This window comes from Carassius auratus, chromosome 17 (assembly GCF_003368295.1).
Source record: "Carassius auratus strain Wakin chromosome 17, ASM336829v1, whole genome shotgun sequence".
NCBI lineage: Eukaryota > Metazoa > Chordata > Actinopteri > Cypriniformes > Cyprinidae > Carassius > Carassius auratus.
Genome location: NC_039259.1, coordinates 22,992,200 through 23,004,123, shown reverse-complemented (window position 1 = coordinate 23,004,123; position 11,924 = coordinate 22,992,200). Strand labels below are relative to the sequence as shown.

Sequence of the window (11,924 nt, the reverse complement as noted above, 5' to 3'; positions counted from 1 at the left end):
GAATCAAGACTTTGCCCGTTTACTAGTGTGTTTTGGGTCATTGTCTTGTTGAAACAACCATTTCAAGGGCATGTCCTCTTCAGCATAGGGCAACATGACCTCTTCAAGTATTTTAACATATGCAAACTGATCCATGATCCCTGGTATGCGATAAATAGGCCCAACACCATAGTAGGAGAAACATGCCCATATCATGATGCTTGCACCTCCATGCTTCACTGTCTTCACTGTGTACTGTGGCTTGAATTCAGAGTTTGGGGGTCGTCTCACAAACTGCCTGTGGCCCTTGGACCCAAAAAGAACAATTTTACTCTCATCAGTCCACAAAATGTTCCTCCATTTCTCTTTAGGCCAGTTGATGTGTTCTTTGGCAAATTGTAACCTCTTCTGCACATGCCTTTTTTTTAACAGAGGGACTTTGCGGGGGATTCTTGAAAATAGATTAGCTTCACACAGACGTCTTCTAACTGTCACAGTACTTACAGGTAACTCCAGACTGTCTTTGATCATCCTGGAGGTGATCATTGGCTGAGCCTTTGCCATTCTGGTTATTCTTCTATCCATTTTGATGGTTGTCTTCCGTTTTCTTCCACGTCTCTCTGGTTTTGCTCTCCATTTTAAGGCATTGGAGATCATTTTAGCTGAACAGCCTATCATTTTTTGCACCTCTTTATAGGTTTTCCCCTCTCTAATCAACTTTTTAATCAAAGTACGCTGTTCTTCTGAACAATGTCTTGAACGACCCATTTTCCTCAGCTTTCAAATGCATGTTCAACAAGTGTTGGCTTCATCCTTAAATAGGGGCCACCTGATTCACACCTGTTTCTTCACAAAATTGATGACCTCAGTGATTGAATGCCACACTGCTATTTTTTTGAACACACCCCTTTCAACTAATTCAACTAATTGCCCAATTGCACAGCCTTAAGAGCGTGCATATCATGAATGCTGGGTCTCATTTGTTTTCTGAGAATCTACTGAACATACTGGTAACTTGTTTGCCACGTAGCAATAAAAAAAATATACGAAAAACCTTGATTATTCTGGTTAGTCACATTGTACTGCTATTATTTTGAACAATACTGTATGTTTGTTTTAGCAGTCGCTACTGATAACCAGGCAGTTGTATAAACAGCTGTTGAATACTTGGACAAGTAATTGTTCATCTAAAAACCCTCCGTAGTGACCTAAACGAGAAAAGAGCACTTCTCCATTATTACAGCATGGAGACAGTGGAAGTGATCTTTAGAGAAACCAAGGCTACTGAATTATTCATCATGCTGGCCCCTGGTAGAAAGTAAGCGTAACAAAGTACCCAGGTTTCAGCCTGTCACTCATACTGTGTTTTCTGTGTCCAGCGTATCCACGGGATCATGAGGGTGAGAGGAATGGAAATGGCCAGCAAGGACTGTGAAAATGGCAGTCCAGGTCAGACCCTTCAATAAGGTTGGTACGGCTAGATTATAGCACAAATTGCAGACTTGCATTTTCACTTTTGACTACACTTACTGGTCTCACGGTGGCTTCAGAAGGAACAAAGATGTTCTGTTTGTACCAGAGGAGACAGGTGGGCGCTACACTGGCCAGATAACAGATATCTGGTTATATAGAGGATATCTCACCTTGCATAAGAGTATGCATCTGTTCATGCTTACAAAGGTTGTAAAAGGAATGTGCTTTTTAAAATCTTGCATCAGACTACAGTTGCTGCTGTATTTATTTTGATGGTGTCATTGGTTTTGTGGAGTCTGATTAACTGATAGTGGCTAAACTAACTCTATATTTAGTTCAATCCCTCTTTTCCCTCTGGTCATTATCAGGCGAGTGTGTTTCCGGATTTGAGGCAGGGCATTTTTTTGGTACACTGCAGGGCTACAATACCACGTTACTGGCATATGATAACAAAGGCCTGATACCCACCCTTTGCGAGAGACTGTTTCAGTCTATCAGAAGCATGCAAGACAGCAGGCAGTGTCAGGTTGGTCAATTACATCTACATAACATCTTACTGTTTTGCAGAATTTACACTGCAGTGGTGGCTCAGAGGCGCTTCTGAAGTGGCATTTATGTGTCTTTATAAAAAGACTGGTTAATGATGCTAAGAGGTGGCATGAATGCTTTTACACAGCAGTGATAACCGTACACATTGATATTAGCTGGTTCAATGCAGGCTTAAGTCTGGCTTTAATGTATTACATCTTTACACAGAGTTTTGAGAAGGAACAGATCATCCTTAACTTGGCTTTGTCTTTTGAAACGGTTTGTTATAATTAAAAATAAACAAAAACAAATGGTTACTATAGTTTAAACCATTGTAAAATAACCACACTAACCTAGTTTAACCATGGTATTTGTACAACTGTGGTTATACAAATGGTCATCAATTCATGGTTACTAATTTTACTATAATAAAATCATGGTTATTTGCTATCTTTCCCTTCGTGGTCTGTTCTACTTGAAGCACGATTTTGTGTGTGTGTGTGTGTGCGTGTATGCGCGTTATGAGTATTTGCAGTGCTTTTCTGTATTTGTTTTGCAAGTGTTTGCAGCACATGTGCTGTCAAACTGACGAAGATGTTTTCTTAATTTGCTGGTGCTTTTTCTATTTACATGTGTTTTTTTTTTTGTGTTTTTTGAAACGCGTTGAGCTCTGTCAGCCACCACATAAATGCTTAAATTTAGTCTCAAATAATAAACCATGCATGCAAAAAAAAAAACTTTTTTATTTTTTTAAACCAAATACAGGTATTTTTCAGCATCTTGGAAATTTACAATGAAAGGGGTCAGAATTAATCTTTATCTGATGCTTATGAATTCATATTTCACAGTTCCAAAGGTTCAGTCCCCAGTTAATTTGTAATAAGTTTACTTGGGATGAAACCGCCTGCTAAATCATGACTTGCTGATATTTATGGGATAATGTTTTCTTGACTTGTGTGGCACCCCAAACTGTGAAAGTGAAACATTTTAAGATGTGACATTTGCCTAGTATGGTAACCCATACTCTGAATTGGTGCTTTGTATTTAACCCATCTTCACTTCACTTCAGCCATGGGTATTGAGGGTGGAAGAGAGTGCTGTTCATTCACTCCCCCCACCTACAACGAACCTGCAACCTTCAGGTTACAAGTCCGATGCGCTTACCATTAAGATACAGCTGCCCAAGGAAATGTGTTGGCCGGAAACTGTGCTCAGGTTATCAAAATCCAGCCGAGGGGATTCTGTGTGTTCTGTTCTTCGGCGTCTGAGCTGGCAGTAGATGAGGGCTTCCACATTTAGTCTCTGTGTGAAGATCAGTGTTAAATTGATTGAAATGTCTATTTTTTATTCATTTTTGGCAAGCAATAGCTAAAAATACCTCTTAGTATGAAATGGAGGTTAAAAGGAAATCACCCCAAAATGAGAATTATATGATCGTGCACTGATTCTGAAGTTGATTTAAACCTGTATGAGTTTCTGTTGAACTTATTTGATATTTTGAAGAATGTTGCTAACCAGACAGTTGCTGGTCCCCATTGACTTCCATATTATGGAAAAAGTCTGTAGAAGTCAATGTTGATCAGAAACTGTTTGTAACACACAGTCTTCAATGTGTCTAATTTTATTTTAAACAGCCAAAAGAAATTCATACAAAAATACAGTTTTACCCTTATAATAAATTAAATTAAATTAAATAAATATAAAGTACTTAAAAAATACATTTAGGCCAGTCAAATGCTGCTTACTTTACTATGACTCTTATTACCCTATTCTTTCAGTTTTTGAGTGAAATAATCTTTATCTGCCATTTGACATTTCTACAATGGAAGTTTTAACTAAAAACACTACTGTATTTAATATGCTGGTATAAGTTCAAGGCTTTCATATTGTAACAAAACTTAAAAAAAACATGCACCTTTCAATCGTGATACTTATTTTTCAGGGAGTTTAATTTAAATTAGAAATCAAGAACTGTTTAATTTAAACTGGAAATCAAGAACTTGGCAATGTCAGACTCTTAAGAGAAGAGAAGGTCACTGTCGTGAGAGTGACATCTGTGGAGAGAAAACAGCTGAGAGATTTGTGATTGATTTAATTACAGATAAAGCTTCTTTCTTTTTTGGATATGCATGATGCATAAGAGCAAAAGTAAGAATGTCAACGCGAATAGTCTCTTTCTCAGAGTACAGAAGAAAGTAGAACTTCCAAAATGTAATTAGATGTTTTTGAAAACACGGGCTAGTGTAATTGAATAAGAGACTAATGAAATTACAGCATCAGATGTAGAGCCGAAGCACGAGGCTGCTGATGTTTTATTATCTCAGAGCATGCACAAAAATGTTCTGGATCCCTCCTGAAATTAAAGTCATAATTTCCCCCTAAAATACAAACTGTGTCATGCTTTACTCAATCTCATGTTGTTTCAAACCTGTATGAGTTCCTTTCAAAAGAAGATATTTTTAAGAATATTGGTAACAAGTAGCTGGTAGCGATCGACTTCCATCATATGGACAAAATACTAAACAGGTCAATGGCTACCAATATTCTTCAAAATATCTTCTTTTGTGTTCAACAGAAGAAAGAAACCCATACAAGTTTCGGAAGGAACCATTTTTTTAGCAATCCATTTTAATTACCCTTAGGTTCACTTAAAAAAAAAATATATACATATATGTGCATTAAAAGCAGTCCTTATTTAATTTTACATGCCTATTTCAACCCTTTCTCTGACCCTTATATTTAAACAGGCGACTTTTTGCTGCTAAATATTAGTGGTTCTGTGATATTTATATATTGTAGGCCCCATGGGTGAAGACTGCATCCTAGACCCGTCAGAGCTACTTGGGAAACGACTGGACCTTTAGCTGGTCTTGGATCAGTGCTGTGGCCTACGCCAGGTTAAAGAGGCCTGGATCAGTGCTGGCAGTATGCAGTGGAAAGTTTGTTAACTCTTCTTAGATTTATAAAAGTAGGCCATTTACACTAAGCAACTACATTTCAGTTACATAATATTAGACACAGAATACAGTTTGATATACTCTTTATTCAGTTAGAAACAAACCAGAACAACATTCTACAATCTTTCAAATAGGCCTAACTCAGATTCATTGGTCTCTAAAACATTTTTTCTCTCATTTCTTGTGTTAGTTAAACTTTTCTGCTACAGTATTCACAAATATAACAACTCATGACACTATTACAAAAACTAGTTCTTTCTCTTACTCAAACTATATTTCTCTCAACTCTGGGTGTGCTTTTAAGTATGTTTTTAGAGATGTCTGTCATCTGTGAGAATTAGCATTTCTGTAAATGGGGAAAAAAAAGAAGTCACATTTTCAAACAGAACGTGATAAAATGGAGGGAGTGTTTTTTGCTCCACCTCCCTAGTGCAAATTTCTCAGCCATTTGAGTGCATGCTAACAACCCCATCCCAGTGTAGCATGCACAAGCGAGGACACTAAACCAGAAAACAGTAACACTGTAAGGAAAGCTTTAAATAGCAGCAAGACTTCTCTATGCTCAAGCAAGTAAATTAAAATTCTGATGTTAAAGTAAGCTGGTGAGCCCTGTTTAATCTCCCACTTAAAGGACGGAGAACTGAATGCCATGTTTGTTGAGGCGGTCGATGAGGGTGGTCTTGGCAAACGTCGCTCCTGGAGTGTAAACACCGCCGCTGTGGAGAATCACCCATTAATATACATTCAGAATTTGCCACTTAAAAGACAGATCACCCAAAAAATGTTAATTCTGTCATCACTCAAACAGTTCCAAACCTGTATACGTTTCTTTTGTATGCTGAACGCAAAAGAACAATGTTGGTAACCATACAGTTGCTGGCCCCAATTGACTTCCATAGCATTTTCTTCAACACTATGGAAGTCAATGGGGGCCAGCAACTGTTAATTTATCAACATTCTTCAAAGTATCTTAAAATTTGTTAGCAACAGAAGAATTGCTCCAGGTTTTGAACAGCTTGAGGGTGAGAATTTTCAGCTTTGGGTGAACTAACAGTACAAAATGTTTATTTAGGTTTCGTTTTGACCTCATATATGGCTGGACTCACGTGTTTGGAAGAGAATCCGATTCTTTTAACATGGTAAGAGCCGCCTGAACCATAGCGATTGGTGTGGCGACATATCCTACCTCTGGAAAACACACGCAAAAATAATCGATAAGGGAAATATGCACTGATGTAGCTCCATTAATATGAGGCAGATCTGAATATGTTACCTGGTCCTTTGACTAGTGTGCGGATCTTGCCATTGGGTTTGCCCTCACTAGGGTCTGAACCTTCAGTGTAACCCTCTCCGAGAAATATGAAATGGAAAGAGGAGCCCTCCATCTGCAGATACCACGTTTAAATAAAAAACAATTTTAAAAAATAGAGTTGATAGCCTAGATGATGATAAGGTGAATATAATACCTGTTTTCTGGTTGGACCTGCTTTGGAGAAGAAGCCGAATGAGAAAAACTCTGGAAACTGCAGACAAAGTATATATTTGATTACACAAGATCCATTAATTAAAATGTAGGCATCATATTAAATGCACTGATTTTTGCATTCGATATACTGTAGAGTTCACAACACGATAAGTTTTACCTTAATGAGGAGATTTCTGCCAAAGCTGAACTTTACAAGGAAAAAGAACATCAGTCCAGCGAAGACAAGTTTGAAAACGTTGGAAATACCGCCGATGCCAACATACGCCCCATACTGAACCTGTATGAAACATGCACCGAGTGTCAGTACATGTAAACCGTATCAAAATATTTATGGCAATGCAGGTAATTTTATAGTAATTCACGTTATTTTGTATAGGCTTTAGTCAAGGTAGAGGCCTATATCTATCTATCTACAGGTATATCTATATATAAATATATATTTATAAACATTTTTATTCCACACATTTCCATCAGGGGGCAACACTCATGTTGTGTGTGGGGAGTTTTGTTTATTAAGAACTGATAACTGATTTTCAGGTGCACAACTGGCTGAACTGCCTTCACATCTGAATTACGCTGACTTATAAGAAAAGACTATCAAAACAAAGTCTATGAATTTTATGAATTACTCTTGTTTAATAAGTCGATGTTCTCATTCTTCTAAAACCTCGGACGTTTACTGTTTCAGTCCAGTTTCACTGGTTCACTGTTAAGTTAAACTCTGACACTCCCATTTGTAATGTTTTTTTAATAATTCTTAATGAAAATGATAAGTATGCAGGATTGTTAATTGATCCTAAACAATTTTTTTAATGTGCTTTTGTAAAATATATATATTTTTTTTTTGCTTTGTTTTAGTCATTTTAGCACTAAGATAATATTTATTTTTATATTTACACACACACACACACACCGTATTTTTCGGACTATAAGTCGCACCTGAGTATAAGTCGCATCAGTCCAAAAATACGTCATGATAAGGAAAAAACATATACATCGCACTGGACTATAAGTCGCATTTATTTAGAACCAAGAACCAAGAGAAAGCATTACCGTCTACAGCCACGAGAGCGAGCGCCCTCTCGCGGCTGGAGAAGGTAATGTTTTCTATTGGTTCATTTCTCTCGGTTCATGTCAAATTAATTTTGATAAATAAGTTGCACCTGACTATAAGTTGCAGGACCAGCCAAACTATGAAAAAAAGTGTGACTTATAGTCCAGAAAACTGGGTATATATACACAGCATTATTTTTATTTACTTACCGGAGACTCCTTGAGTTCTTCAGTTAGGTAACGCTGGGTCCTTTTCACCACTGATGGGTCGGTACCCATGAAGGGAATTGCATATTGCTGCAACTCGTTACTATAAAACAGCGTGCCCCTGTAGATAGAAATTCATTAAGTTAAAAACAGATATGAGCATATTCATGAGCACCATAACATTCCAGAATATTACTTGTTTGACTATATTTTTATTTTAAAAATGCAGCCTTGGTAAGCATGAGAGACTTCCTTCAAAACAATAAAAATTCTTACCCCTACCAAAAAGGTCAAAATTGACCCCAAAGAGTTGAAAACGGTTATTCAAAAGCATTATGGACTTCTTGAAATACTGCGGACGATACACAAATTCTAATGGTTGTCATACATACCTCCTTTTAATTTTAGGCCCCACTACAGGGAGAGGCTTGTGACCGAACTTCTTCCTGAGGCTCCGCAACTTGTTGCTGTCGGCTAAGCCAAAGATGGCCGACTGCCAGGTGCCATCATGGATGCAGCCTCCCTACGAGCACACACCAGAATCTGGGTCAGTCACTTAAACACAAAGGCCTTTTAAAAACACAGACTATTTCAGTGTTCGGAGCTTTTTACGTTTAAAACTTAAGAACACTGACCTCTGGCCCTGTACTTGCAGTCAAAAAGCTCTCAACGGATGTTAGTGTCCCTGGTAATGGAAACAAAGCATGAAATGTTTTAATATGTAAATGTACATAATTAAGGACATGATATAGCATGACAAACATACCTTTAAACTGGTCCCTGGTATAAATGACACCCATGTCTGCAGGAATGGAGTCAAAACCACAGCTTCCCACAATGTAGACGCCCTTTTCAGCAGCCTGGTCATGATAGTTCAGCTGCATACTCTCCAGGAACTACAGCAAACAGATCAATGCCAGTTTATTGTTTTATTGTTATTTTGATCATGATAATAGAACAATGTGTCAGGAGAAGCACCTGTGGTTCTCCGGAGATATCAATGCAGTGTGCTCCGTTCTCCACACACGACTTGACAACAGGTTCCCCAAAAAATCTGTACTGTAGAAAAATATCAAAGATCTGAATTAGTAATATAATGACACTATTTCTTCAGCAGCAATTTAGCATATTAGAATGGTTTCTGACATTTTTGATCAAGTTAATGCAGCCTTGCTTAGCATAAAACCCGTCTTACTGACCCCAAACGTTTAAATGGTAGCCTAAATGAAAATGTATACAATATTCTATACAAAAGGTCAACTTGACAGTTATTTAAAAAATATAAAAATAAATAAATGATCTAAAGCTGTAGTCACACTAGACTTCAAGCATCTGAAATTGCATGATCTTGCATTTCCGGGCTCCAGCATTTGCATGCGTATGAATGGAATTCAATGGAATGAAAAGTTTATTGTGACCAATCCTTAATACAAGATCACCTGATGCTCAGTGTACAAATGTGATTATCTTGTTTGAAGGACGGTATTGCATAACCACATAAAGTCACATACAGTTATCAACCTGATGTAGCAAGCTGGGTAAACATCAGAGTGTTATATTGCAAAAAGTCATTAATCAATAGCCTGAGGTTTTACGACATATATGATTTATAATACAGCTCATATACAAGGGATTCTTTGTTCTACAGTCTTGTGTACTTACAGGGCCCACACAGCTGAGCACAATAACAGCCTGTTTGCACATCACAGCCAGGGAATCTAGATCGCTGACATCTGCGATGAGAATATCTACCTCGGACTTCAGCTCCGGCTTACCTGAGAACAAACATGTTACAATATTATTTACACAAACTCTGCAGGGTTAACTTATGTGTCATATTTAATGCAAACTGGCGAGACTGTAAGTTATTCAAGATTACGATTTACTGCAAAAATGCAAAACGGTCTAGGCCAAACTCCATGTCATAAATAATTCAGTTTGTCCACTAAGATCAGATAACTTTCACTAAAAGGAATCCTAAACGCTCCTATCTTTATTCAGTGACCCGTCTGGCTAAATGAATTCTTATTGAAATCTAAATATACTTCTGAGCAAATGTTCTGCTTGAGCCCATCCATTCAAAGCTACATGATTAAAGGCATTAAATATGTCACTGGAATATAATTTTCCATCAGCTGTTAAGGGTTTAATTAAACCGTCTCTGAAGACCACTATGACCAAAGAGACCATTGTTTAAAAAATGCTAAACAATGCATGGTCCCACACAAAGGCTTTTATTAGGAGAACAGTATCAAGCATTAAAGAAAAACAGTTCACTGCTGATTGCCACGATGTGGGTCAAAGTCAAGTCTAATCCAATATAGTTGGGTCAGTGCAACCTTTCTAACATTCTCAAGTCATTGCCAAGTTTGCTGCTCCTACACTCTATGATGCTTCCTTTTGTACTTCTGCTAAAAAGCACAACAAAATTGAAACGCAGATGTTTTCGACAGCTCGTTCTGCTCAGCTATCCTGGAAATTAGCTTATATAAATATGTGACATCTGCTGAGCATTAGGTCAAATAAGGATAATAAGGTTATACAATGCAATTTAACTTAAAATATTGCTTAAAATGATTTTTATTACACGATGTCCTTTTGTCATTTTAAATAATTTTAAATATTACTTATATATTTTTAAGTTTTCAATACAGTTAGTAATTTACAGTAGTCATTTGTGTATGAAATGGATTTGTTATTCATTCAAGGCAACATTTCTCTTCTTCATTTAGTTTTTTAAGTCTTTAATCGAATATTTCTACTTTATATTTTATTTCCATATTAAACTAACTCTAAAAGTTTTACTTAACAATAATAACCTTGTCATTGTCTTACTTACATGCAAAATGAATACATATCATTCACAGACATCAGTGCATGCACGCAGTAACAATTCAAATGTTTTTTTGTTGTTGTTGTTTTTAGTCTTGCAACATCTATTGCATTACAAAAATACCATTGTCATCAAATACCAGTTACAGCAATCATCAACCAATGAAGGAAACAAGCCAAGAACATTTCTGTAACACTTTTTATGAATTTACAAAACTAATAAATAACTGTACAATGGTATTTTTCCGGAAACTATGGTATTTTTGGAGCGCGAGAGTTATATCAGTTCACTAAATTCAAATGTAGACGTTCAAAGCAACTCTAGAATAACTGAAGGAGGCATCACGCACTTAGAGCTCCGGCGGCCTGCTCCAAAACTTTCTCCAGCTTGGTTCTGTTCCTGCCGGCTACGGCCCATTTCAGACTCCCCTCGGGACCCTCGGACGCGGTGCGGGCCACCTCCTCCACCACGAACTGCCCCGTGAAACCAGAAGCTCCGAAGATGATGATGTGGTAGGGCCTGCTGGATGAGGTACTGAACGACGCCATAGCGCTGTCGAGCTGCTGATCGTCTGGACTGATGCTGAGCCTGGAAGAGACAGACTGCGATCAGCGCGCGACGAACAGCTGACACACTGACCGAGACTCGCGCCACTTCCGCTAACGCCTACAAGTCGAGGTTCTTTTCAAGAGCGTCATCGATGTGCATTTCTTGTGGGCGGAACGGGTTTGGGGGAAAAAAACATTCTTGGGATTACAGTATGATATGATTTATGTTGTTTGCATTGTTATAATTGGAATTTGAAATGAATCTAACACAAAAGTTAACACACACACACACACAATATTTTTATTGTTAATGTTAGATAAATTACATAATTGTGTGAATTTGCACAAACAGATAACTCCGTTTTAATAGTTTTTATTTTATTTATTTTTTATCCTGCATTCCAATTAATATCAATCACACTGCTTGTTTTGATCAAATAATAATAACTGAAAAAATAAAAAATAACTCAATTAAAACAATAAAACGTGATTTATGAAAATTAATAAAAATGGGGTTATCTGCATTTTCAAATAAACTTTTCATATATGTATTATTATAACTTTCTTGGGAATGCAATAACGTGTTTGTATTATCACAGCAATTGACTTATTTTCATTAGTGTATTTTTAAATATTTAATATATCCACTATGTCATAATAAGATAAATTACATAATTGTTATATTTTAATTGTTAGAACAGACTTTGGTATGCAGGTACATAATTTAGTCAGCACATTCAAAACCCATTTTCTTCTGTAATGCGACATTTTGTCAGGATATTCAATATGAAAAATAGAAATTTAATAAAAAAAATGAATGGAGTTTTCTTTATATATATATAAGAAAACTCCATTCTAAG

The 11,924-nt window shown here is 36.9% G+C and overlaps 1 protein-coding gene across 1 annotated transcript; it reads right to left on the bottom strand.

Annotated features, from left to right (window-relative positions):
- Positions 1–5,003: 5,003 nt before the first annotated feature.
- LOC113117641 (saccharopine dehydrogenase-like oxidoreductase) lies at positions 5,004–11,186 on the bottom strand. Its single transcript, XM_026286446.1, has 12 exons — positions 10,866–11,186; positions 9,346–9,458; positions 8,662–8,742; positions 8,450–8,579; positions 8,319–8,368; positions 8,076–8,206; positions 7,687–7,804; positions 6,581–6,700; positions 6,404–6,460; positions 6,211–6,322; positions 6,044–6,125; positions 5,004–5,653 (listed from the first exon to the last, which is right to left on the bottom strand). Exons 1-12 carry the CDS (start codon positions 11,062–11,064, stop codon positions 5,563–5,565), a joined length of 1,284 nt encoding a protein of 427 aa, XP_026142231.1. The 5' UTR covers positions 11,065–11,186; the 3' UTR covers positions 5,004–5,562.
- Positions 11,187–11,924: the final 738 nt, after the last annotated feature.